Source organism: Saccopteryx bilineata, chromosome 9 (assembly GCF_036850765.1).
Source record: "Saccopteryx bilineata isolate mSacBil1 chromosome 9, mSacBil1_pri_phased_curated, whole genome shotgun sequence".
Taxonomy (NCBI): domain Eukaryota; kingdom Metazoa; phylum Chordata; class Mammalia; order Chiroptera; family Emballonuridae; genus Saccopteryx; species Saccopteryx bilineata.
The window spans coordinates 51,363,443-51,386,851 of NC_089498.1; the positions used below are offsets into that span (position 1 = coordinate 51,363,443).

Below are 23,409 nucleotides of genomic sequence, written 5' to 3' on the forward strand. Positions count from 1 at the left end.
CATGATCTTTGCATGATTGGATCCTACTGTTATGCAATCCTCAGGTAAGAGAAGGCTTCTCAATGACCCAATCTGAAATAGCCTACTCACTCTTTGAAATAAAACTAGTGCTTCATAGATATTGCTAGCCTATTATATGATAACCACAGAGTCAAATATCCTTTCATTAAGACTGAGAAATCTAACAAGGCTCCGTTTATTACTAGTGAATAATTCTGGCTCCCTTGTTAGAGATAGGTGCATATTTCTCTGTACTCACATTAGAGTTGCCCTTTTTTACCTAACTTCGTGAAAAAGACAATTTTTATTGAATATTCTTTGTGTCTATTCAGGAATTTTTTCTACTATAAGCAAATGGAGGAGTAAACATTGTGGTTTATTTTCTTAAAATGGCAAGTTTAGAACAACTATTTCTAATCCTAGCATTAAATTATCTGGGGATATTATACTACTTAATAAAAATTTTAATGAAGGGTAGAAGCATCACATTGGTTGCTGTATTTTTTTTTGTGTGTGTGTGTGAGTATAACTGTTTTTTTTTTTAATAAATTTTTATTAATGGTAATGGGATGACATTAATAAATCAGGGTACATATATTCAAAGAAAACATGTCTAGGTTATTTTGTCATTAAATTATGTTGCATACCCCTCGCCCAAAGTCAGATTGTCCTCCGCCACCCTCTATCTAGTTCTCTGTGCCCCTCCCCCTCCCCTTAACTCTCTCCCTCCCTCCCTCCCCCCAGCCCTGGTAACCACCACACTCTTGTCCATGTCTCTTAGTCTCATTTTTATGTTCCACCACTGTATGGAATCATGTAGTTCTTGTTTTTTTTCTGATTTACTTATTTCACTCCTTATAATGTTATCAAGATCCCACCATTTTGCTGTAAATGATCTGATGTCATCATTTCTTATGGCTGAGTAGTATTCCATAGTGTATATGTGCCACATCTTCTTTATCCAGTCTTCTATTGAAGGGCTTTTTGGTTGTTTCCATGTCTTGGCCACTGTGAACAGTGCTGCAATGAACATGGGGCTACATGTGTCTTCACGTATCAATGTTTCTGAGGTTTTGGGGTATATACCCAGTAGAGGGATTGCTGGGTCATAAGGTAGTTCTATTTGCATTTTTTTGAGGAACCACCATACTTTCCTCCATAATGGTTGTACTACTTTACAGTCCCACTAACAGTGAATGAGAGTTCCTTTTTCTCCACAGCCTCTCCAACATTTGCTATTACCCATCTTGTTGATAATAGCTAATCTAACAGGGGTGAGGTGGTATCTCATTGTAGTTTTGATTTGCATTTCTCTAATAACTAATGAAGCTGAGCATCTTTTCATATATCTGTTGGCCATTTGTATCTCTTCCTGGGAGAAGTGTCTGTTCATGTCTTCTTCCCATTTTTTTATTGGATTGTTTGTTTGTTTGTTGTTGAGTTTTATGAGTTCTTTGTAAATTTTGGATATTAGGCCCTTATCTGAGCTGTTGTTTGAAAATATCATTTCCCATTTAGTTGGCTGTCTGTTTATTTTTATATCAGTTTCTCTTGCTGAGCAAAAACTTTTTATTCTGATGTAGTCCCATTCATTTATCTTTGCCTTCACTTCTCTTGCCATTGGAGTTAAGTTCATAAAATGTTCTTTAAAACCCAGGTCCATGATTTTAGTACCTATGTCTTCTTCTATGTACTTTATTGTTTCAGGTCTTATATTTAGGTCTTTGATCCATTTTGAATTAATTTTAGTACACGGGGACAGGCTGTAGTCGAGTTTCATTCTTTTGCATGTGGCTTTCCAGTTTTCCCAACACCATTTGTTGAAGAGGCTTTCTTTTCTCCATTGTGTGTTGTTGGCCCCTTTATCAAAGATTATTTGACCATATATATGTGGTTTTATTTCTGGGCTTTCTATTCTGTTCCATTGGTCTGAGTGTCTATTTTTCTGCCAATACCATGCTGTTTTGATTATCGTGGCCCTATACTATAGTTTAAAGTCAGGTATTGTTATGCCCCCAGCTTCATTCTTTTTCCTTAGGATTGTTTTGGCTATTCGGGGTTTTTTATAGTTCCATATAAATCTGATGATTTTTTGTTCCATTTCTTTAAAAAATCTCATAGGGATTTTGATGGGAATTGCATTAAATTTGTATATTGCTTTGGGTAATATGGCCATTTTGATTATATTTATTCTTCCTATCCAAGAACAAGGAATATTTTTCCATCTCATTGTATCTTTTTCGATTTCCCTTAACAATGCTTTGTAATTTTCATTATATAGGTCCTTTACATTCTTTGTTATGTTTATTCCTAGGTATTTTATTTTTTTTGTTGCAATCGTGAAGGGGATTATTTTTTTGAGTTCGTTTTCTAATATTTCATTGTTGGCATATAGAAAGGCTATGGACTTTCTGTAATGTTAATTTTGTATCCTGCGACCTTACTGTATTGGTTTATTGTTTCTAATAATCTTTTTGTGGAGTCCTTCGGGTTTTCGATGTATAGGATCATATCATCAGCAAAAAGTGATAGCTTTACTTCTTCTTTTCCGATATGGATGCCTTTTATTTCTTTGTCTTGTCTGATTGCTCTGGCCAGAACTTCTAGCACCACGTTAAATAAGAGTGGAGAGAGTGGACAACCCTGTCTTGTTCCTGATTTAAGGTAGAAAGTCCTCAGTTTTTATGCCGTTTAATAGGATGTTGGCTGATGGTTTATCATATATGGCCTTTATCATGTTGAGATATTTTCCTTCTATACCCATTTTGTTGAGAGTCTTAAACATAAAATTGTGTTGTATTTTATCAAAAGCCTTTTCTGCATCTATTGATAAGATCATGTGGTTTTTGTTCTTTGTTTTGTTGATATGGTGTATTACGTTAACCGTTTCGCGTATGTTGAACCATCCTTGAGATTCTGGGATGAATCCCACTTGATCATGATGTATTATTTTTTTAATATGTTGTTGTATTCGGTTTGCCAGTATTTTGTTTAGTATTTTAGCATCTGTATTCATTAGAGATATTGGTCTGTAGTTTTCTTTCTTTGTGCCATCCTTGCCAGGTTTTGGTATGAGGGTTATGTTGGCCTCATAAAATGTGTTTGGAAGTATTGCTTCTTCTTCAATTTTTTGGAAGACTTTGAGTAGAATAGGAACCAAGTCTTCTTTGAATGTTTGATAGAATTCACTAGTATAACCATCTGGGCCTGGACTTTTATTTTTGGGGAGGTTTTTAATAGTTTTTTCTATTTCCTCCCTGCTGATTGGTCTGTTTAGGCTTTCTGCTTCTTCATGACTCAGTCTAGGAAGGTTGTATTGTTCTAGGAATTTATCCATTTCTTCTAGATTGTTGTATTTGGTGGCATATAATTTTTCATAGTATTCTACAATAATTCTTTGTATATCTATGATGTCTGTGGTGATCTCTCCTCTTTCATTTTGGATTTTATTTATTTGAGTCCTGTGTCTTTTTTCCTTGGTGAGTCTTGCCAAGGGTTTGTCAATTTTGTTGATCTTTTCAAAGAACCAGCTCTTTGTTTTATTGATTTTTTTCTATAGTTTTTCTGTTCTCTATTTCATTTATTTCTGCTCTGATTTTTATTATCTCCTTTCTTCGGCTGGTTTTGGGTTGTCTTTGTTCTTCTTTTTCTAGTTCCTTAAGGTGTGAAGTTAAGTGGTTTACTTCGGCTCTCTCTTGTTTGTTCATATAGGCCTGAAGTGATATGAACTTTCCTCTTATTACTGCTTTTGCTGCATCCAGAGATTCTGATATGTCGTATTTTCATTTTCATTTGTCTGTATATGTCTTTTGATCTCTGCGCTTATTTCTTCTTTGACCCATTCATTTTTTAGAAGTATGTTGTTTAGTTTCCACATTTTTGTGGGTTTTTCCCCCTCTTTTTTGCAGTTGAATTCTAGTTTCAAGGCTTTATGATCAGAAAATATGCTTGGTACAATTTCAATTTTTCTAAATTTGCTGATATTGTCTTTGTGGCCCAACATATGGTCAATTCTTGAGAATGTTCCATGTACACTAGAGAAAAATGTATACTCTGTCGCTTTGGGATGAAGTGTCCTGTAGATGTCTATCATATCCAGGTGTTCTAGTATTTCGTTTAAGGCCACTATATCTTTATTGATTCTCTGTTTGGATGACCGATCTAGAGCCGTCAGCGGTGTATTGAGGTCTCCAAGTATGATTGTATTTTTGTTAGTTTTTGTTTTAAGGTCAATAAGTAGCTGTCTTATATATTTTGGTGCTCCTTGGTTTGGTGCATATATATTAAGGATTGTTATGTCTTCTTGATTCAACTTCCCCTTAATCATTATGAAATGACCATTTTTGTCTCTGAGTACTTTTTCTGTCTTGTAGTCAGCATTATTAGATATGAGTATTGCTACACCTGCTTTTTTTTGGGTGTTGTTTGCTTGGAGTATTGTTTTCCAGCCTTTCACTTTGAATTTGTTTTTATCCTTGTTGCTTAGATGTGTTTCTTGTAGGCAGCATATAGTTGGATTTTCTTTTTTAATCCATTCTGCTACTCTGTGTCTTTTTATTGGTAAGTTTAATCCATTTACATTTAGTGTAATTATTGACACTTGTGGGTTCCCTACTGCCATTTTATAAATTGCTTTCTGTTAGTTTTGTATCTAGTTTGATTCTTCTCTTTTGTTTTTCTATCATTTGTTTTTGTTTGTTTGTGTTCCATACTTCTTTCCTCTGTTGCTACCTTTTTTAAGTCAAGTGTTTTTGTGGTGCTTTTTTCAAGGGTGGTTACCATTAAGTAATGAAAAGGGTACCTACCATATTCATTGTAGTACCCTATCTTATAAGTATTTCTGCACTTCATCGTCCTTTGCTACTGTTAATCTCCAACCTCTCCCCCCTTTTTTTCCTTTGTTGTCACAGTTTAAGTTTGGTTTTATTGTGTTCTTGGTGGAGCTGTTACTTGTGGTGTTGTTTTCTTTTGTTCTTTGAATCTGGTTGGAAAACTCCCTTTAGTATTTCCTGGAGTGGGGGCTTTCTGTTGATAAATTCTCTCATCTTTTCTGTATTTGTGAATGTTTTTATATCTCCTTCATACTTGAAAGATAGCTTTGATGGGTATAGTATTCTTGGCTGAAAGTTCCTCTCTTTCAGGGCTTTAAATATTGGGGTCCACTCTCTTCTAGCTTGTAGAGTTTCTGCTGAGAAATCTGATGATAATCTAATAGGCCTTCCTTTATATGTTGTACTCTTCTTTTCCCTGGCTGCCTTGAGAATTATTTCTTTGTCATTGGTTTGTGTCATCTTTATTATGATGTGCCTTGGAGTGGGTTTGTTGGGGTTAAGAAAACTCGGTGTTCTGTTTGCTTCTTGAATTTGAGGCTTTAGTTCCTTCCACAGGCTTGGGAAGTTCTCGTCTATTATTTGTTTGAGTATATTCTCCATTCCATTTTCTTTCTCTTCTCCCTCTGATATACCTATTATTCTTATGTTATTCTTTCTGATGGAGTCAGACAATTCCTGTAGGGCTTTCTCATTTTTTATTATTTTTGAGTCTCTTTCTTCTTCTCTCTGTTGTGCCTCAAGTTGTTTGTCTTCTATTTCACTAATCCTATCTTCAATCTGGGCTGTTCTGTTAGCTAAGCTTGTTACCTCGTTTTTCAGCTCGTGAATTGAGTTTTTCATTTCTGTTTGATTTGTTTTTATAGTTTCAGTTTCCTTGGTAATATATTCTTTGTGTTCATTGAGTTGTTTTTCTGATCTCCCTATATTGCCTTTCTGTGTTTTCTTGTATCTCTCTGAGTATTTTTAAGATTTCTATTTTAAATTCTCTGTCATTTAGCTCCAAGGCTTCCAATATGTTAAGTCTTTTCTCCATAGATTTTTCCACATCTATTTGTGTTACCTCTCTTTCTCTTGTATCCATAATATTCGATTTCCTCTTTCTTATCGGCATCTGAGGGTGGTCTTGTTGATAGCACTAATTAGAATTAATAAAGAGTAAAAAGTAAAAAAAAAAAAAAAAAAAAAGGTAAAACACTCCACAAAAAAAAACAGTAATAATTTATTATTTCCCCCTTTTTTCTTTCTTCTCTTTCCCTCCTCTCCCCTCCTCAGGGAAATATCATGCCTATAATGGAGGGCCTGATTTGGGGTGAAGAGTTCAAGGGGCAAAAAAAAAGGGAGTAGGGACCTATTAAATGCAAAAAAAAAAAAAAAAAAGGAAGAAAATCTTAGACAAGCATAAGATGATTTGCTTGTAAGTGATGGTCAACTAAGAGATATAATGAGAGGGATAAGAGGGAACCAGAAAAAAGGACCAAAAAAGAATAATAAAGAAGAGAAAAATAAAAATAATAAGTAAAAATCTGTTGTATTAAGTGGAGCGAAGACTAAATACAATGGAGACCATGGGTTGGGAGGACCCAAAATGCCACAAAAATAAACAAACAAGAAAAAAATAAAAACAAAAGCAAATAAGAAAAATAAAGCCAAAAAAAGCCTTGAGTTCCAAATTAACTAATTTGTTCGTGATTGAGGATTAAATGGGAGGAAAGTACAATGAGAGAAGAAAAAACGAATAGAAAGGAAAAAATAAGAAAAAGAGAAAAACGAAGGAAGAAATAAAAAGGAAAAGAAAAAAAACAAAATAAAGCAAAACAAACAAACAAACAAAAAAAACAAAAGAGGAGAGAGTGAGAGTTAAATGTTTTGGAGTATAACCTTCAAGGAGGGTGAGGATGAGGAAGATAAATAAAATGTAACACTCATGGGTAGTGTAGTTCAAGAAAAGGGAAGCATAAGATGGGCAGAGAATAGAAGGACTGAGGTGGAGGAAATAAAGGCAATAAGATAGAAGAAACAAACAACAACAACAACAAAAAATTAGTGGAACAAGTTGTAAAGTCTGTGGATTTTTCTTGATTTTGAGAGGTTAACTTCTTCCTTTTTCTTTTCTCTCCCTCTTCCTGGTCGGCGACTCTGTACCCCAGGCTCTGCCCCTGTGTCACACTTAGGTAGGGATTTGCAGTTGATGGGATTCTATGGCAATGTCCTATAATTGGCTTTAGTCTTGCTGGTAGTCAAGGCTTGTTGGTGTTTGCAGGGTCCAACGATGAGAGAGTTTGCTTTCCTGGATTCTCTCTCCTAGTCCCCCCTTTCTGAATTAGCAGCCTGGTGATCTAGCTATAAGGCTGCAACTGCTTCTGCCTGGGGAGTAAGAGGCTCAAAGAGCTGGGAAATCCCCACTCTATCCCCACTCAGTGCAAGGCTTTGGGAAAGGCTCTGGTAGTCAGGGCCTCCAGTGTAATCAGGTGGGGGTGGGAGTCAATTGTTGTCAAGGTGACTGTTCAGCGCCTATCATTCAGTTGGACCTCTCAACCCAGGCTTTCCACACTTTGTAGCCTGTTTTTGCTGGGAAGAAGAGGCACTAGTCTCTGCTTGCGACTATTGTAGTATAGATCTTATTATCTGCCAAGTCCTTCTTGTTAGCGTTTATCCCTGAATATGGAGGCTCTATCAATCAGAAGTTGCCCCTGCCTCTTTAGCGAGAGGCACTAAAAAATATCACGCCTCTTGTCTTGGGTCGCTGAACTGAGAGAGATCTTATCAATTAGAACCGAGGGTGCACAGATTTCATGGGTTAAGCTAATTTCAGTGATTGGGTCGCAGCTGTGCTCCCGAGGGTATTTTAGGCTGCCTGCACGCTCCCCTCCCCCAATGCTTGATTGTTAGCTTGAATGGCTGGGTGAGGTGCCCCGCCCACGGAGAGAATCTCCCAAGTAGGGAAGACCACCCTGGTGCCTCTCCCGCTCGCCCTGCCGCTGGTGGCTGGATCGCACCAGGTGCAGGATAATGGGGCACCCTGGGTGTGCGGGCCAGTAGGGCGCTCTGGGCGCGTGGAATGCCCAGGGCACGCGCGCGAATGGGGTGCTCCGGGCACCGGTGGCTGGCGACTCTCACTCGCAGTGTGTGGGCCGCTGGGAACGTTAGCGGTGCTCGCTCTGCAACCGGACCGGGGTGCACGCCTGCGGCTGCTCGCGGCGGCTCGTGGCGCGGCTTGCGGCGGCGGCTCGCGGCTCCCGGCGGCGGTTCGCGGCGGCGGCTTGTGGTGGCTCGCGGCTGCTCGCGGCTCCCGAGTATGGGCTGACTCACCCCAGGCGCACAACCTCGCGGCTTGAATGAATGCCCCTGCGGTAGCTTCCTCCACACCCTCGTCTCTCAGATTCAAGTGATAACAGTCCTTTCGCTATCAGTTTGTGTGGAACTCCGGAATGCTCCCAGGATAAATTTTTCTGTTTCTAGTTGATAAATTTGTTGTGATTTAGGGGAGACCTGTCGGACGTGCTGCTCACGGCGCCATTTCCGTGACGTCACTCTGGTTGCTGTATTTATATGTTAAGATGCACGAAATAGTTCAGGTATTAGAAAAATAATTTATATCCGGTGATAAGTTGAAGCCAACTATGACTGGTTCATATAAGAACTGCTAGTTATACTTTTAGGAATTTGTGTGTTTTTTTGTTTGTTTGTTTGTGTTTATTTTTCTGAAGTTAGAAGTGAGGAGGTAGTCAGACAGACTGCCACCTGCGCCCAACAGAGATCCACCCGGTACGCCCATCAGGGAGTGATGCTCTGCCCATCTGAGGTGTTGCTCTGTTTCAGCCAGAGCCTTTCTAGCACCTGAGGCAGAGACCATGGAGCCATCCTTAGCGCTGGGGCCAACTTTGCTCCAATGGAGCCTTGGCTGTGGGAGGGGAAGAGAGAGACAACGAGGAATGAGAGGAAGAAGGTAGAGAAGCAGATGGACGCTGCTCCTGTGTGCCCTGACTGGGAATCGAACCCGGGACTTTTATATGTTGGGCCAATGCTCTACCGCTGAGCCAACAGGCCAGGACCTTTGTGTTTTGTTTGTTTGTTTGTTTGTTTGTTTTAGAAAATTAAGTTGAATAGGGTGATATTGATCATAGAGAATATAGGTTTCAGGTAAGCATTTCCATAGCATTTAAACTGTTGACTCTGTTGTATGCCCATGACCCAAGGCAGGGAAGATAGTCAAGAAGAACAAATATACAGAGACAGAAAAAGATTTTTGGGTATTTTGTAAGTAGGTTGACTTTGCATTAGTATCTTAAAATTGGGTATGGCAGAATTATTTAGACCATGGAAACTGGCAAACACTACAAACCAGGGCTTCTTTTATCTTTTTCCTGGAGAGCCAGTTTGCTGGCACGCTATTACATATAGCTAATATTTTAAAGGCTGACAATTTGATGATGACAAATCAATAGGGCTAGCACAAAATAACCAAATTACTTTTATGGGTGATTGAATTTCAAAAGCCACAAATTTAGAGCATGGAAAACAGGGATTTTTTTTGTTTTGTTTTTAAATAGATGATTTGTTCACAGAAGCCGACAAGAAGGATCAAAAATCAAGATCTTTGTATTTGCTTCTTACGCCTCCCAGTTCAGGCTGCTGATTTCTTGAAAAATGTCGTGAAAATATGTACTCTGGATAAGAGCAGATAGCCACCTCCTGGAACCTGTGATAGCAGCTTTCCCAGCTTCCATACTGATAACACAGTTCAACTGATCTTATATGTAGCATCATATCTTAGTTACAGTGAGAGTCTCAGGCTGTTCCTTCAGGAAAAGAAAAAAAAAATATTCAAAGAAGATTTAAGTGGAAGCTTTGGTTGATTATAGTCTGAACTGTTGGAGCAAGTGGAGAGTAATGAGTGTTGACCTAAGGTTTTGAGTACTTTAATGGAAAAGAACTTAATGGAAAGTTACACGAAGAGTCAAGGCTTTAAGTATTATTCACTGATAAAAACATCTTTGAGTAACTACACAGAGGTGCTAGATTTCTCTCTTGTTGTGAAGGCAGATACATTATTTGTGACATTCCAGAGGCAAATATGTTATTGAACAATAACTGCATGAAGAGATAAATGGTAAGACATAGATCCTATATTTCTCAGTTTGTTTTAAAGTGACACAAAAGCATATATGAAAGCCTCAAATTTCTTTTTGCAGAGACTTAAGATCGAATGATCTCCATTTAAAATGAAATTTGAGAAGCAAAAGCCACCTTAAATTACTTTCATCTCCCTCCCCACCTCCACACTTTTGAGAAGCACTTGAAAATTTGGATAATTCTAAGGGACTGTGCTAGATCTCATTGTGTTATCTTTTCAATATCTTCATAAAGTAGGTTAATGATACTCTATGAGATAAGAGAAAGCAGCTATCTTTAATCATCTTAGATTGAACTAATTATTTTCCTGGAAGAGAGATTTATTTGTAATCTTGTAGAATGTTAGGGCTTATATTTTTAATGGAGCACTATTAATATTTCCCCAAAATAAACATGGTGGGATTCTGGCAATGATAACATTCAGTATTATTTTATTAGGAAATAGAAACCTATTGATGGTCTCATTCTCAGACCCAAACAAAATAAAGGAATTTTTAGTAAAAAGAATATTATCAATTTGATTAAAATCAATTTTCTGAAAATATAGTAAGTCCTGGTATTTGGAAAAAATAATTCTAGAACAATAAAGCTCAAGACTCACTGTGAAGGTACTGCTGGTATTGCTGAGATCAGGAATGGTGAAGATTATTAGGGCCTGGAGAATTTTGGGCAAAGCAAAATAAACCAGTCAGAAAAAGCTAAGAACCATATGATTTCAATCATAAATAGAATATAAAGCTGAAACTCATACACACTGACGGTAGCATGGTGGTTACCAGAGGGAAGGAGGTAGACGGTGCTTAAAGATAACGGGGAGCCAAATATATAGTGATAGAAGATGATTTGACTTTGGGCGGGAGGCACACAGTGCAAAAGGCAGATCATGTAGCATAGAAATGCACACTTCAAACCTATATGATCTTATTAACCAATGTCATTCCAGTGAATTTAGTTACAAATACATAAGAAAGGAAAGCCCATGAAACTCATAGATGGAGACAAAGTTTAAATGCTGTGTTGAGTTGTAAAGAGAATCAACTCTTGAACTCAGGAGAAATAAAGTTTTGGCAAGCCAGATGAAAAACAAAAAACATACATACAGCTAATTAGCCCTATTAAACTAATGTAAAGCTTTCACAAGGAAAAAAATATATATTTATATGACATGTAGACACAGATAACAGTATGTGATAGCCAGAAGGAATGGAGACTTGGGGGAGAGGGAAGTGGGCAGAGGGGAACAGATGGGGACAGAGAGAGACTTGGCCTTGGTGGTAAGTACACAATGCAGTAACCAGATGATGTTTTACTGAGTTGTATACTCAAAACTTGTATGGTTTTTATTAACCAATGTTGCCCCAATAAGTTCTATAAAATAACAAAACAAACAAACACATAAACCATACATCTAAATAGCCTTATTTAACTAATGTGAAATTTTTACAGATTTTTAAAAGTAGGGCCTATTTTATCTTAATTAGATTAAGTTGAAGTCTTTGATCACTGGTCATCCATCACCATCTCTTTATTAGGTGAATATTCCTGCCATTAGTGTACAAATATAGGCCATATGAAAGAGAATTTACTAAAAATAATAATATTTGCTATGCCAATAACAGTCAACCAGTTTTAATTATCTATATTTAATTACTTAAGTGAGCAATAGCTTTTTATTTTTCCGCATAGCACATTTATTTTTCATAAACTACCTTTAAAATGAAAGCTTTTTCAATATAAATAGCATTCCCATGCTAGAAAATTGTATAACTAGAAAAAAGTAGAAGGAAAAATTACATAATTCTGTCACTGAAGGTGACTGAAACCAAAATACTGTCTTATTTTCTTCTGATATTGTTTCAGGTCATAATTATATATTCTATATCTCCCTTTCTGTTACCACTGATATGATTAATATTACTACCAACTTTACCACCCACCTTTTACTGAAAGTAACACTATATTTTCACTAATCACATATAATTCTGTTAATAAGTAAATTTTTTTATTTTTTTAAAATTTCTTCTGAAGTGAGAGACAGAGAGGCAGAGAGACAGACTCCCACATGTGCCCGACAGGGATCCACCCAGCAAGCCCACTAGGGGACGATGCTCTGCCCATTTGCAGTATTGCTAGTTACAACCAGAGCCATTCCAATGCCTGAGGCAGAGGCCATGGAGCAGTCCTCAGCTTTGGGGCCAACTTTGCTCCAATGGAGCCTTGGCTGAGGGAGGGGAAGAGAGAGATAGAGAGGAAGGAAAAGAAGAAGGGTAGAGAAGCAGATGGGTGCTTTTTCTGGGTGCCCTGGCTAGGAATCCAACCCTGGTCTGACACTCTACCACTGAGCCAACTGGCCAGGGTTAATTTGTTAATTTTTAAAATGCTATTTCACAAATGATAAAATGGAAATTCAGAAAAGACAACCTGCACAAGGTTTAATAGGTGGCAAGGCCCAGATTGGGTCCTGGATACATCTAATAACTTCAAAGGCTATTTTCTTTACATTTCACCTCAGACATACTATTTTATTCTAAAAATAATTCCATACTCTGCATTTTTGCTTTAAAAATAGTATAAGAATTCCTTCCATGCCATTAACACTCTTTATAAACATAATTTTAAATACTTTATAACTGTCCATTCTATAAATATGTTTCATATTGATGAATTTTCAGTTGTTTTTATTTTTTATGTATACCTTTTTATTTTTTAAAACCAAATCATTACAAAACAAGTGTGAAGGCTAGCCCAGTCAGACTAAGGCCTGATGAAAATCCACCCAGAAATGGGCAGGGCTAATGTTTTAGTCAGTATTCACTACTGCAAGTTATTTCCCTGAAAACCACTTGGTAAGCAAATGGGAACAAAGACCAGCTTGTAGTCAAATACTTTTCAAGTTAAGACTTTTAATATAAAATCCCAAATGTTTATTTTCCCCTCTGTGTTACTAAGGTCTTTGCTTTCATCTTGATACAGTTTCTGATTTCTCTGACAGTACTCTGATTGTGTGTCTCATGACAAAATACTTTAAAATTCCTATTTACTTTGATTGTTTTGTATTCTTACAAATGCATTTAGAGCTTACTATTCCCACTGAATCAAATTATTACTCTCTTTTGAGTTCTGCAGAACTTTCCTGTTAACATTGAATCCCAAATATAGAATTTTAAAATATTTTTCCCATTGAATACCTGTTTAATTCTCTGTATAAATTATGTTGTGTTTGAAACATATTTTTTCAGTAAAGTTTTACCTTACTGGTCATCTCAATTTTAGTTGCTTGAAGACATACATATTTTCTACAGAAAGATGAGATATGGATAAATAACTGTCACATTTCTACCAGTTGTTTCAAAGAGCTAATTAGGAATCTAATTCTTACCATTTTTTCTTGGACACATATATTATAACCAAAATTGTGGTAGACAGCCACTGGGCATAAAGTAGAGAAGAAAACTAAAAATGACTCCTCCCTTTATGAAGCATAAAATCAAACAGAAGAGGCATAATACAACCTGCTGTTCTTTTATAATATATAAATACAGTAATAACAGTGTTCTATAACATGTTGCATTTTGTTCATACTTATTCTTAGACTAAGTTGCAAACTTCACTTTAAAATGTTTTTTCATTTTTTTCCTTATTTTTTATGGCTAAAAAGAATTCTAAAACAAAATGTAATAGTATGATTTTGCTTGTCACATATTCATTGAATGATACTTGACTACTTTACTAAGGAAAATTTCCGAGTGCCTTTTCTGTGGCCACAGAATTACTTGGTTTTCAGGTCTTTCAGAAAATCATTAGATTCCTAACAAGAAAATGTATTTGTAATGTGTGGTACCCTGTTCTGTATGGCTCTGCCAACCCTCAGAAACTCTGAAAGCACTTGTCAGATGTGCCAGTAAATCTTTCCCTTCTTGTCATAGGTCCAAGGATCTCATAAAGGAAGCCATCCTTGACAATGACTTTATGAAGAACTTGGAGCTGTCTCAAATCCAGGAGATTGTGGATTGTATGTACCCGGTGGAATATGGCAAAGACAGTTGCATCATCAAAGAAGGAGATGTGGGGTCACTGGTGTATGTCATGGAAGGTATGGCTTGTAATCTTGCTTTTTTGATAACCAAATATTCCCTTTTCATCTTACCAGCCTGCACATAAATGCCGTGAGAGAATTTCATTCCCCTCCCCCTTTTTTGTGGGAAAACACTTTGAAAAGAGGAGGAACACTACTTAGATACTAATTGTATGAAGTGCTTGTGTTTAGAATATTACTATGACAATTCCATTTTTTTTTTCAAAAACCAAGTATAATGTGAGAGAAAGAAATGCTATTTATTGTACTGAGTAAGACCATATACCGTCAGATCATTGAGCAAGCTCAAAAAGCTTCAATGCAAGCTCAAGGCTATTAGAAGTATGTTTGGTCTGATAAACAAAGTGTCTCAACTCTACCTTTAACTTTCAATATATGATGCTTTGATAAAAAGAGAATGAATGTTTCAGTGTTTTATATATGTGAGATAGAGGCAGAGTATAAAGGTTGGATGGCATTTTAGCTACCTAATTAATAAGAGTGATGATTTATTTTCATACTTCTCAGACAAACTTAAGGTAAAAACTGCTTTGAAAAAAACTGAAGCATACACTATGTAAATATGTTTTATGCTTAAGTAGATTTTCTTAATGTGCATTTCTAACTTGGAATTTATAATGGTATGTTTTCATCTTGTGGGAAGAAAGAAACCTGAAATAATGACTGTTGATTGCCTTATAGTTAAAGTCACCACAATGACCTTAATCATTTAAATTGATGTTAGTATGACCCCAACCTGTAATTCTAAAAAGTTCAATGTCACTTTGGCTGATCTTGTGCTACTATCCTTATGTGACAATAATTTAAATAACAAAACAAACTCCAGTTATTTAAATTTTTATGAGTTTTAATTGAGGAAATGTTTCATTGTTTAGTTAGTATTTTTATCAACACATTCAATCTTAAAATTTAGATGACAATATTCTTATTATAAGTGAATTCTTTTTCATCTGTGAACATTAATATTTACGAAGGGTATACCATAGCAACAATGAATGAATAAGATATAGAGGATCTTTCACACACTTGCTTATTATCAAGACATTCAGAAAAACACCGAAGGAAAATCAGTCCAATTTTTCTAGTACCTCTTGCATTAAAGGAAGTGTTCTTCATAAAATGTTTGTTTAAGTGATTTTTATATAAGCCTGGGCAGTGTCCCAAGTAGTATTGCATACCTAAATGCCAAATTTTCTCATCATTTTAACAAAAGAGAATAGTCATATGATATTACTTCACTAATTAGGATGACTGGGGAAAATCTTCTAGAGGTAATGTAAATATATTATCATGAATTTTCAAGCACATAAAGTTCTGCCACTTTTAGATACTTAATTGCTGGCTAGTATTCAGTTTCAAGCTTTGATAATTACTTGCTATTAGTTTCTTATTGGGGCAGAATAAGTGGGTTAAGTTGCTAAGGTTCTGATTACATTTAAATTATGTTTTCAAATATATGAATGACTTACAAAATACTTGAATGGAATTTATTTTCTTAAACAGTCATTGACCTTAATTATGATGTAACATTTGTTAATATTTTTATACTTTTGCTCTCTTTTTTTTTTCATTGATTTGAAAAAGAGAGAGAGAGCAGTAGCAACTCGTTTCACTTAGTTGTGTTGTTTTGTTTAGTTGTGCACTCATTGATTGCTTCTTATATGTGCCCTGCCAGGGGATCAAACCCTTGACCCTGGAGTGCCAGGATGACATTTTATCCATTGAGCCACCTAGCCAGGCTTATCATAAAGATAAACTTTACTGTCATCCAAAATAAAACAAATACTGATTTAGTAATTCAGAATTGGTGATGTGAATAAAACATCTTCTTTGGGAGTTTAACCTAATATTTTCATATTGTAAAATATCTAATTCATACCTATTATTATGGTGGATTTGCTAGAAATACTGGTTCTATGCATTTCTATGATCTTTTATTGTGGAAGCAGATTACATTTTATTTTCTAACAATGACAAGGGTCCATTTAATGTTCTTAGACCATTGGCTATTTTAAGTAAAACTTAAATAAAATCATTAATTTTTTTCAAGAGATGCTTGTTAATGCTAATAGCTTTTATTAAATACTTATATAAGCCAGGCACTGTTTAATCACTTTAGAGTTAAACATAACAACCTTAAGAGGTAGGTAATATATTATCTACATATTAATAGATGAAAAACTGATGTGTTGATAAGTTAAATAACTTAGCCAAGATCATACACATAGCATTTGTGGTGAAATATTGGCTAGCAGGCTCCAGGGATCCTGTACTTAATGTTAACTTTTGAAGTATACAGATTACATATACTATCAGCACAAATTTGTTATAAAGAACCCTGTTTGGGAGCTCATATAAGATGTACAACATTAATCCATATGATTTAAAAAAAATGGTTTGATTACTTGCAAAAAAAGAATAGAACTCAAATACTAATATGTCAAAAAGAAAATAATCTAGATGTTTCCTATAGATACCTTTTAGGCATTTCTACATCTTTTAAACATTGAACTGCTTACTGACCTTTATATGATTCAGCTTGTATCCATTCCTCTTTTTTTTTATTTAAAAATATTTTTTATTTATTCATTTTAGAGAGGAGAGGGAGAGACAGAGAGAAAGAGAGGAGAGACAGAGAGAGAAGGGGGGGAGGATCTGGAAGCATCAACTCCCATATGTGCCTTGACCAGGCAAGCCCAGGGTTTTGAACCGGCGACCTCAGCATTTCCAGGTCGACGCTTTATCCACCCTCTTCTCTTATTAGATCTTATTTTCTTATTAAAAAAATGGCTGTGATTTGGCTTAATCTTGCTCTACCTCTGTGGCATTGTTTAGGGCTACACTCTGCTATATACCTTGAAAATTCTATTTTTTTCTGTCTGTAATCAGTAGAATTGATTTTGTTTCTCTCTAAGTTTTTTTAAAGAAGGAACAATACTTTTAGGTTATTATAAAATGATTATTTTGAAAGGACTTTTGTACAGTACATGATCTGTGATTATTTACATCAACTCTCAGAGACCAGCCTCATATTTCTGTTGAGACTGCACTGAAACTTCACTCTTGTCTTCTGAAGTTGGTTGATACCATGTCTACCTGTTATGCTGATGTCTACGACTAATTATTTTTCAAACTGGATATGAATCATGCTAACCTTCATCGACAGTAAACTTATACAAATTTATACTGCAACTTACTTGTATTCCTCCTGCCCCTGAACATTTTTACTGGCTTTATATTATTAAATGATGTACTGAAAGCTGACATTCAAGGAGTGATTTTATATAAACTGGAACATTAATGATGAGCCTCACCTCACCATGTCAATTGGTATTCAAAACACTACCTGAGAGTATAAAGGGATAGAATGTATTTTCATACATATTAGTTCTCTCAGTAAATTTAACATAAGAAATAGACCATTTTATTCTCTCAAATCAGGTGTTGCCTTTTGACCTTAAGAGTTTTTCATATTAATTTGAGAGCTATCTTTAGAATAGTTGAAATACAGTTGCACTTAAAAATATTTCTGCAGTTCCTTTACAGGACCAAGCTCATAATGTTGACATTAAAAAACAAGCTTTTGTACTGTTTGTAGAAAAATAAAAACAAATATTTATTTATGAAAAATATCATAAACAAAAAGACTATGGAAGTATTAAATGTGAGTGTTAAAATATATTCCAGATATGCAGTTAATAGCAAACACAGGAAACTGAGATATTTAGAGGGCATGTGAGGTATCATGTGAATTTTGAGATGCCACCCTTCAAAAAAAGTTTAATATACTTGAGTCAGTATTATATATTATATATAATATAATATATATTTTTAATTAACATTGTTTCATGTATAGATGAAAGTTTTAGAAGGAAAAGCTAACTTATTAAATGCTGAAATACTGTCACATGAAAGAGAGAATTATTTTTGAAGAAATGCAAATTGTAGGAAAGAAGACTTTAGAATTAATCTTCTGCTAATTAATATGTTGCAAAAGTGAAATGAACACCCTGATGTAATGGCAAGTACCCCACCTCAGGAGGCCTTGTAGCAGTGCCACAGAGTACCCATGTGGAGAAACTCGGTGTGGACGGAGGGGGGCTTCCCTGTGGCTGACTCCTAACACATCTCACATCCCTTCTCCAAACTCCAAGATTCTATCTGTGGGTTTCTGAATGGATATCCCACAAGTTAGCTTTTGAAACCTCCGGAGATTTTCTCTTCAACACCCACCCCTCTGGATGTGTATGTTTACTTTTAAAAGTTTTTGTGCTTTATTTTGTGCTTTTATTGTATAAAATAAGTAAGACTGCATGCATTCTTCTGTTACTTTTTACTGTTCGGTATTATGTTCTGTATATATCCAAAGTTATTATTATTATTTTTTTTACTATTGGTTATATTTGAATTGTTTCCAGTTATTTTGATTGGAAGGATACTGATTACTAATGATATTGAGAAACTTTTTCTACAATTAAGGGCTGTTTGTGTGTCTTCTGTGAAGTGGCTGTGGTATTCTTCCATCCACTTTTCTGTGTTTCATTGGTTAACTTTACATATTTTGAAGCTTAACCTTTATCAATTATATATATTTCAAATTTCAAATATCTTTTTCCATCTATAGTTTGTATTTTGACTCCTTTGTGATATCTTCTGATGAAAAGAAGTTATCACTTTCAATGAATTCAAATCTATCCATCTTCTACTTGGTTTGTGCTTCTTGTATCTTTGTAAGAAATTCTGGAAGGCACTATTTTTCATGCCTATGTATGTGTTTATGTGTATATATGTCCATGCATTGGTTAGGTGTATAAGATATTATCAATCAAGGAATATATCTACATCATTAATCTAAAAGAGAGTTGTCCTTTCCAAAGCAGGAGGCTGGAAAGGCAATACATTTTTTCCCCATTGTGTTTTAAGAATTCTTTATAAGGGAAAAGTAAGTGTGTTTTTGAATATGCTTGATAATAGCAATTTCTTTATTCTGGGAGAGTTGATTTTATATTTGGAAAAAATCATGACATTTAGTAACAGAATTGATGAATAGATAGGTGATTAGGCTGAGTAGTACTCTTATTTTTGCTAAAATACGTAAGGATGCATGCATATATACCAGCATAAAGTAATGGCATTTGCTGTACAATTCATGAAAAATTAACAAGATGAATTAGTCAAGAACATCATTATTGAAAAACTGACATTTTGAAAGGTAGTATTTTTAATACTCATTGGAATACTTAAGTCATTGTTTGATTTTCTAAAATATGATCTTGTCAAGTGTGGTTCTACTAATACATAGTTTTCCAGTTTCTTTCCAAGTTATTAATTGTGGAATTGAATGTACTACATTGAGAAGGTAAATAATTGGCTTTGCTTATGTTTCAAGATTCCTGAAAGCTAAAATAATTTCAACATGATGTTTCTTTTTTCTGAGATGACATTTGGAAAAACAGCAATTTTCTTAAATATTTAATCTGAAATTATTTAATCTAAAGCAGGTCATGGATTATGGTAAAAAGGTATAAGTATATGTATATATTTTCTTTTTATTCTTACTTTATAAAAGTTATATATTTTATTTATATAAGAATTTATTTTGCTAAAATACCAATTTATTCTTCAGTTTTCATAAAATGCCAAATTTGGATGTTTAAAACACATTTTTTGATGAAAATTAAAAATATAGAATAATTGCTTATTCTTTATTGGATTGGTACCTTTTGGCAGTAGTGTAGAAACATATTGATTTCTTACTAATGAGGTGAAATTTACTTCAGCCATTATTACATGGATCTATGCAGTAGTTTGCATGCTGACTGTTAAACAGGATTCTAAAGTTGTGGGTTTATTTTAAAAACACATAACTGTGTTTCTTTAGACTTTAACAAGATTTCCAATTATTTGTGTGGAGGGTGGATAGAATAATGCTTTTAATATCCATCCTTCTAATGAAATATCCTTCAATGCTTAATGTTTATTTTGGCACACTTTCAAAGGGCAGGGCAGATTGGAGCTACTTCCCAGCATAGTGCAGCTGTGCGGTGTGCCTACCATGGCAACAGCCCACCCCCACCCCCACCTAGAGAACATCAAAATAGGTCTCTGAAGTTCTTGTTGGAATTCTCCCATGACTCTGCATCTGATAAATGCAACTTGTAATTGCACATACTATATCTGAATTTAATTACTGTAGCATTGGAAGGCAGCATCCTGAATCCGATCTTTATACTTAGGCCCTCCTATAAACTCTTTCTTGATGAAAACAAATTTAATATTGTACTAAAATTCCTTAAGTAGTACACAGACATTTTGAATTACTATAGATGACTTTTTTAAAGTCTTAAACTCAATTATTTAGAATTCACATTTTATGCATATTAAAATATAAAGGAATTATTATTAAGTGTATTTACATTAAAGATCTTAGTATCACTTTTTTCTGTCTAATTTGCCCAATATTACTAAAGTGAATTGCTTTCTATATACCACAAAGCTTCTTTATAGTTATTCATAACAATAATGATAGCAAATGCTTTTAAAATCAGATCATTTAATTTCTGTTTACTGTTTACTATTTTAACTTAATAAGAACAGTTAAGTTATGCTTATACATTTCAATATTGAACCAAATTAAGTTATTCTGTTCATTTATCAATAGCAATGACATATTAGAAAAAATACCTAGTGATGTTATACAAACTCCTATGATGGATGGTTTTGCATTTTGCATTTACATAATGATATATTTACAGAGGGAAACTAAAACTTTACATACAATTATAATTAATAATCAATGTTTTTAAAATTTTTCTTCAAAAAATGGCATACATCTTTAAAAGATCATTTAGTTCCCACTGGTAAAAAAAAAAAGCAGTGAACATTTGTTTCCAGGGGTTTAATTAATAGTATTGGTCTTTCCCCAAAAACCATACACATACTTATCATATATATCTCATCATATATATATAATTTTTATGGCTACAACATAATGTAATGTTGTAAATTTGGATCATGTTTACAGAGCATCATTTTACAGTACGTTTTATTACATTAAATATTATGTTACTATCCCTGATGATTTATTCAATGTTAGCACATGACCTCAAATTAAAGCCATTTTTAAAGATTTATAGTAATTTGCTTTATATTTCAAGTGCAAAGATTTTTATTTACACCCTATTGGAAATATATATATATATATTTGTACTGTGTATCCATGTATGTGTATATGAATTTACATAAAATTAATCACTCTTAGAGTTCAGATTACATGTCAGGAGATGGTGGGGTGATTGTAATATCATATATCGGATTCTATCAATAGTTAAATTTAAATTTACATAAAAAACAAGATTAATAACAATAATCTTAAGTACTGATGATAAGGCTCTCAAGTGAATTAAAAATTAGTCTGCAAAGAAAAAAAACTTTGTAGATTTTTTCTGCATCATTCATTTTACATGCCAGTCTCTTAAAAATTAAGATGACTTGTTGAAAAGTCTTAAAATTTCTTTTTATTTAGTTCTATACATTTAAATTTTTATCTATTACATTAATTCTAAAGGTCACAGGCATATGAAATAAGAAAACAATTTTTGCAGCTTTTTCTTTGTGTTGAGAATTAGGTTACATATGTACATAGCAGGCATTGCTAAAATACCGTGCTTTCCTCCCGCCATATGGTGTGGTCATACAAAATTAGAAAGGTCATTAGAGATAAAGTAGTGTAGATTTGATAACTGTAGTCCATGAATATATGGAATTGTTTGTATTTGCCTTGATAATTGAGAATAGCAACGGAAGTATTTGTTATTTTTTCAACACAATGTTTCTACTGTGGTTTACTTATTTAGTGGGTTATTTATTTATTTCTAATTCAATTCCTCCAAGTATCTTCCCAGTGCTTGACTATGTCTCAGTGGATACTGAGGATAAAATAGTGAACAAATCACATACAGTTTCGTTTTCAGGGGTCTCCAAACTTTTTACACAGGGGGCCAGTTCACTGTCCCTCAGACCATTGGAGGGCTGCCATATACAGTGGTCCTCTCACTGACCACCAATGAAAGAGGTGCCCCTTCCAGAAGTGCAGTGTGGGCTGGATAAATGGCCTCAGGGGGCTGCATTGCGGACCTGCAGGCCATAGTTTGGGGACACCTGGTATATTCTGGTGATGATGGTAGGGGGAAAAGACAAAGAACATGCATGGAAATGAGCCAAATACTTCCACCTAGTGATATATAAATTATATATATGAGTAAATTAAATAAAACAAGGTGGTGTAAGAGAGAACCATGAAGGTGGGTCTGGCAATGATCAGCTGGGTCAGAGAAGGCTACTTTGAGAGGGGAACATTTGAGGTGAGATGTAAATGGCCAGGAATAGCCAGACGCACAAAAGTCTCCATAGTAGATTTCAGATGAGGACAGCAGCAAGTAGAAGAGCTATAAAGTGGGGAAATCTTGGCATATTGAAGAGATGGAAAGAAGGCAATGGCATGAATTAAGCTTGGAGATGTTAGCAGAGCCGAGATCATATGTTAGACACTCTAAGTAGTTCATTTTTTATTCCAAGAAATTTAGATGGAATTTTAAGAATTTAGGTTGAGATGGGACATGGTCTATGTTTTATAAGTAGATAAATTCATTATACTAATTATCAAAGGCTGGTAAATAGTATAAAGTTTGGGGGGCATGAGGATACCAGTTGGGAGGCTTACAGATGTAAACCAAACAAAATATAATGTTGGCTTGGGCTACAATGGCAGCATGGGAGACAAAAGAAGGATGATGTATTTTGGAAACTCATAGAGAAGTTGGGAATGGCCTTTAGGTTTTTTGTTTAAAATATTGAGTGAATGGTGGTGCTATTTTCTGAGAAGAAAAAAGTGAGAGCAGTTCATGTTTAAGAAGGTAAATCAAGCCTGACCTGTGGTGGCACAGTGGATAAAGTGTTGACCTGGAATGCTGAGGTCGTTGGTTCGAAACTCCAGGCTTGCCTAGTCAAGGCACATACAAGAAGCAAATTGATGCTTTCTGTTTTTTGCCTCCCTGTTCTTTCTCTCTCTCTCCTCTCTCTCTAAAGTCAATAAATAAAATCTTTTAAAAATGAAAAGAAAGTAAATCAAGGGTTCTGTTTGACAATGTGAAGTTAAGATGTCTCTTTGACATCCCACTGCAAATGTCAAGTCATTGACAGTGGATACACGAATCTGAAAGCTCAGTGAGAGGTCAGAGTATGGAAATAGAAGTATTATGTTAACTAAACTAGGCTTAAAAGGAAAATTGATGAATGTAATTCTCCTAATTATAGTACTTTTATATGCAACAGACTAAAACTTTTATA

The 23,409-nt window shown here is 34.8% G+C and overlaps 1 protein-coding gene across 2 annotated transcripts in view; it reads left to right on the top strand.

The window, feature by feature from the left end:
- Window positions 1-23,409, top strand: part of PRKG1 (protein kinase cGMP-dependent 1) — a 1,486,994-nt gene that overhangs the window by 198,161 nt on the left and 1,265,424 nt on the right. For both annotated transcript variants that reach the window (XM_066243386.1, XM_066243385.1), the window contains exon 2: window positions 13,892-14,058. In XM_066243386.1, coding sequence (XP_066099483.1) covers window positions 13,892-14,058 — 167 coding nt within the window. The remainder of the gene's footprint in view (window positions 1-13,891; window positions 14,059-23,409) is intronic.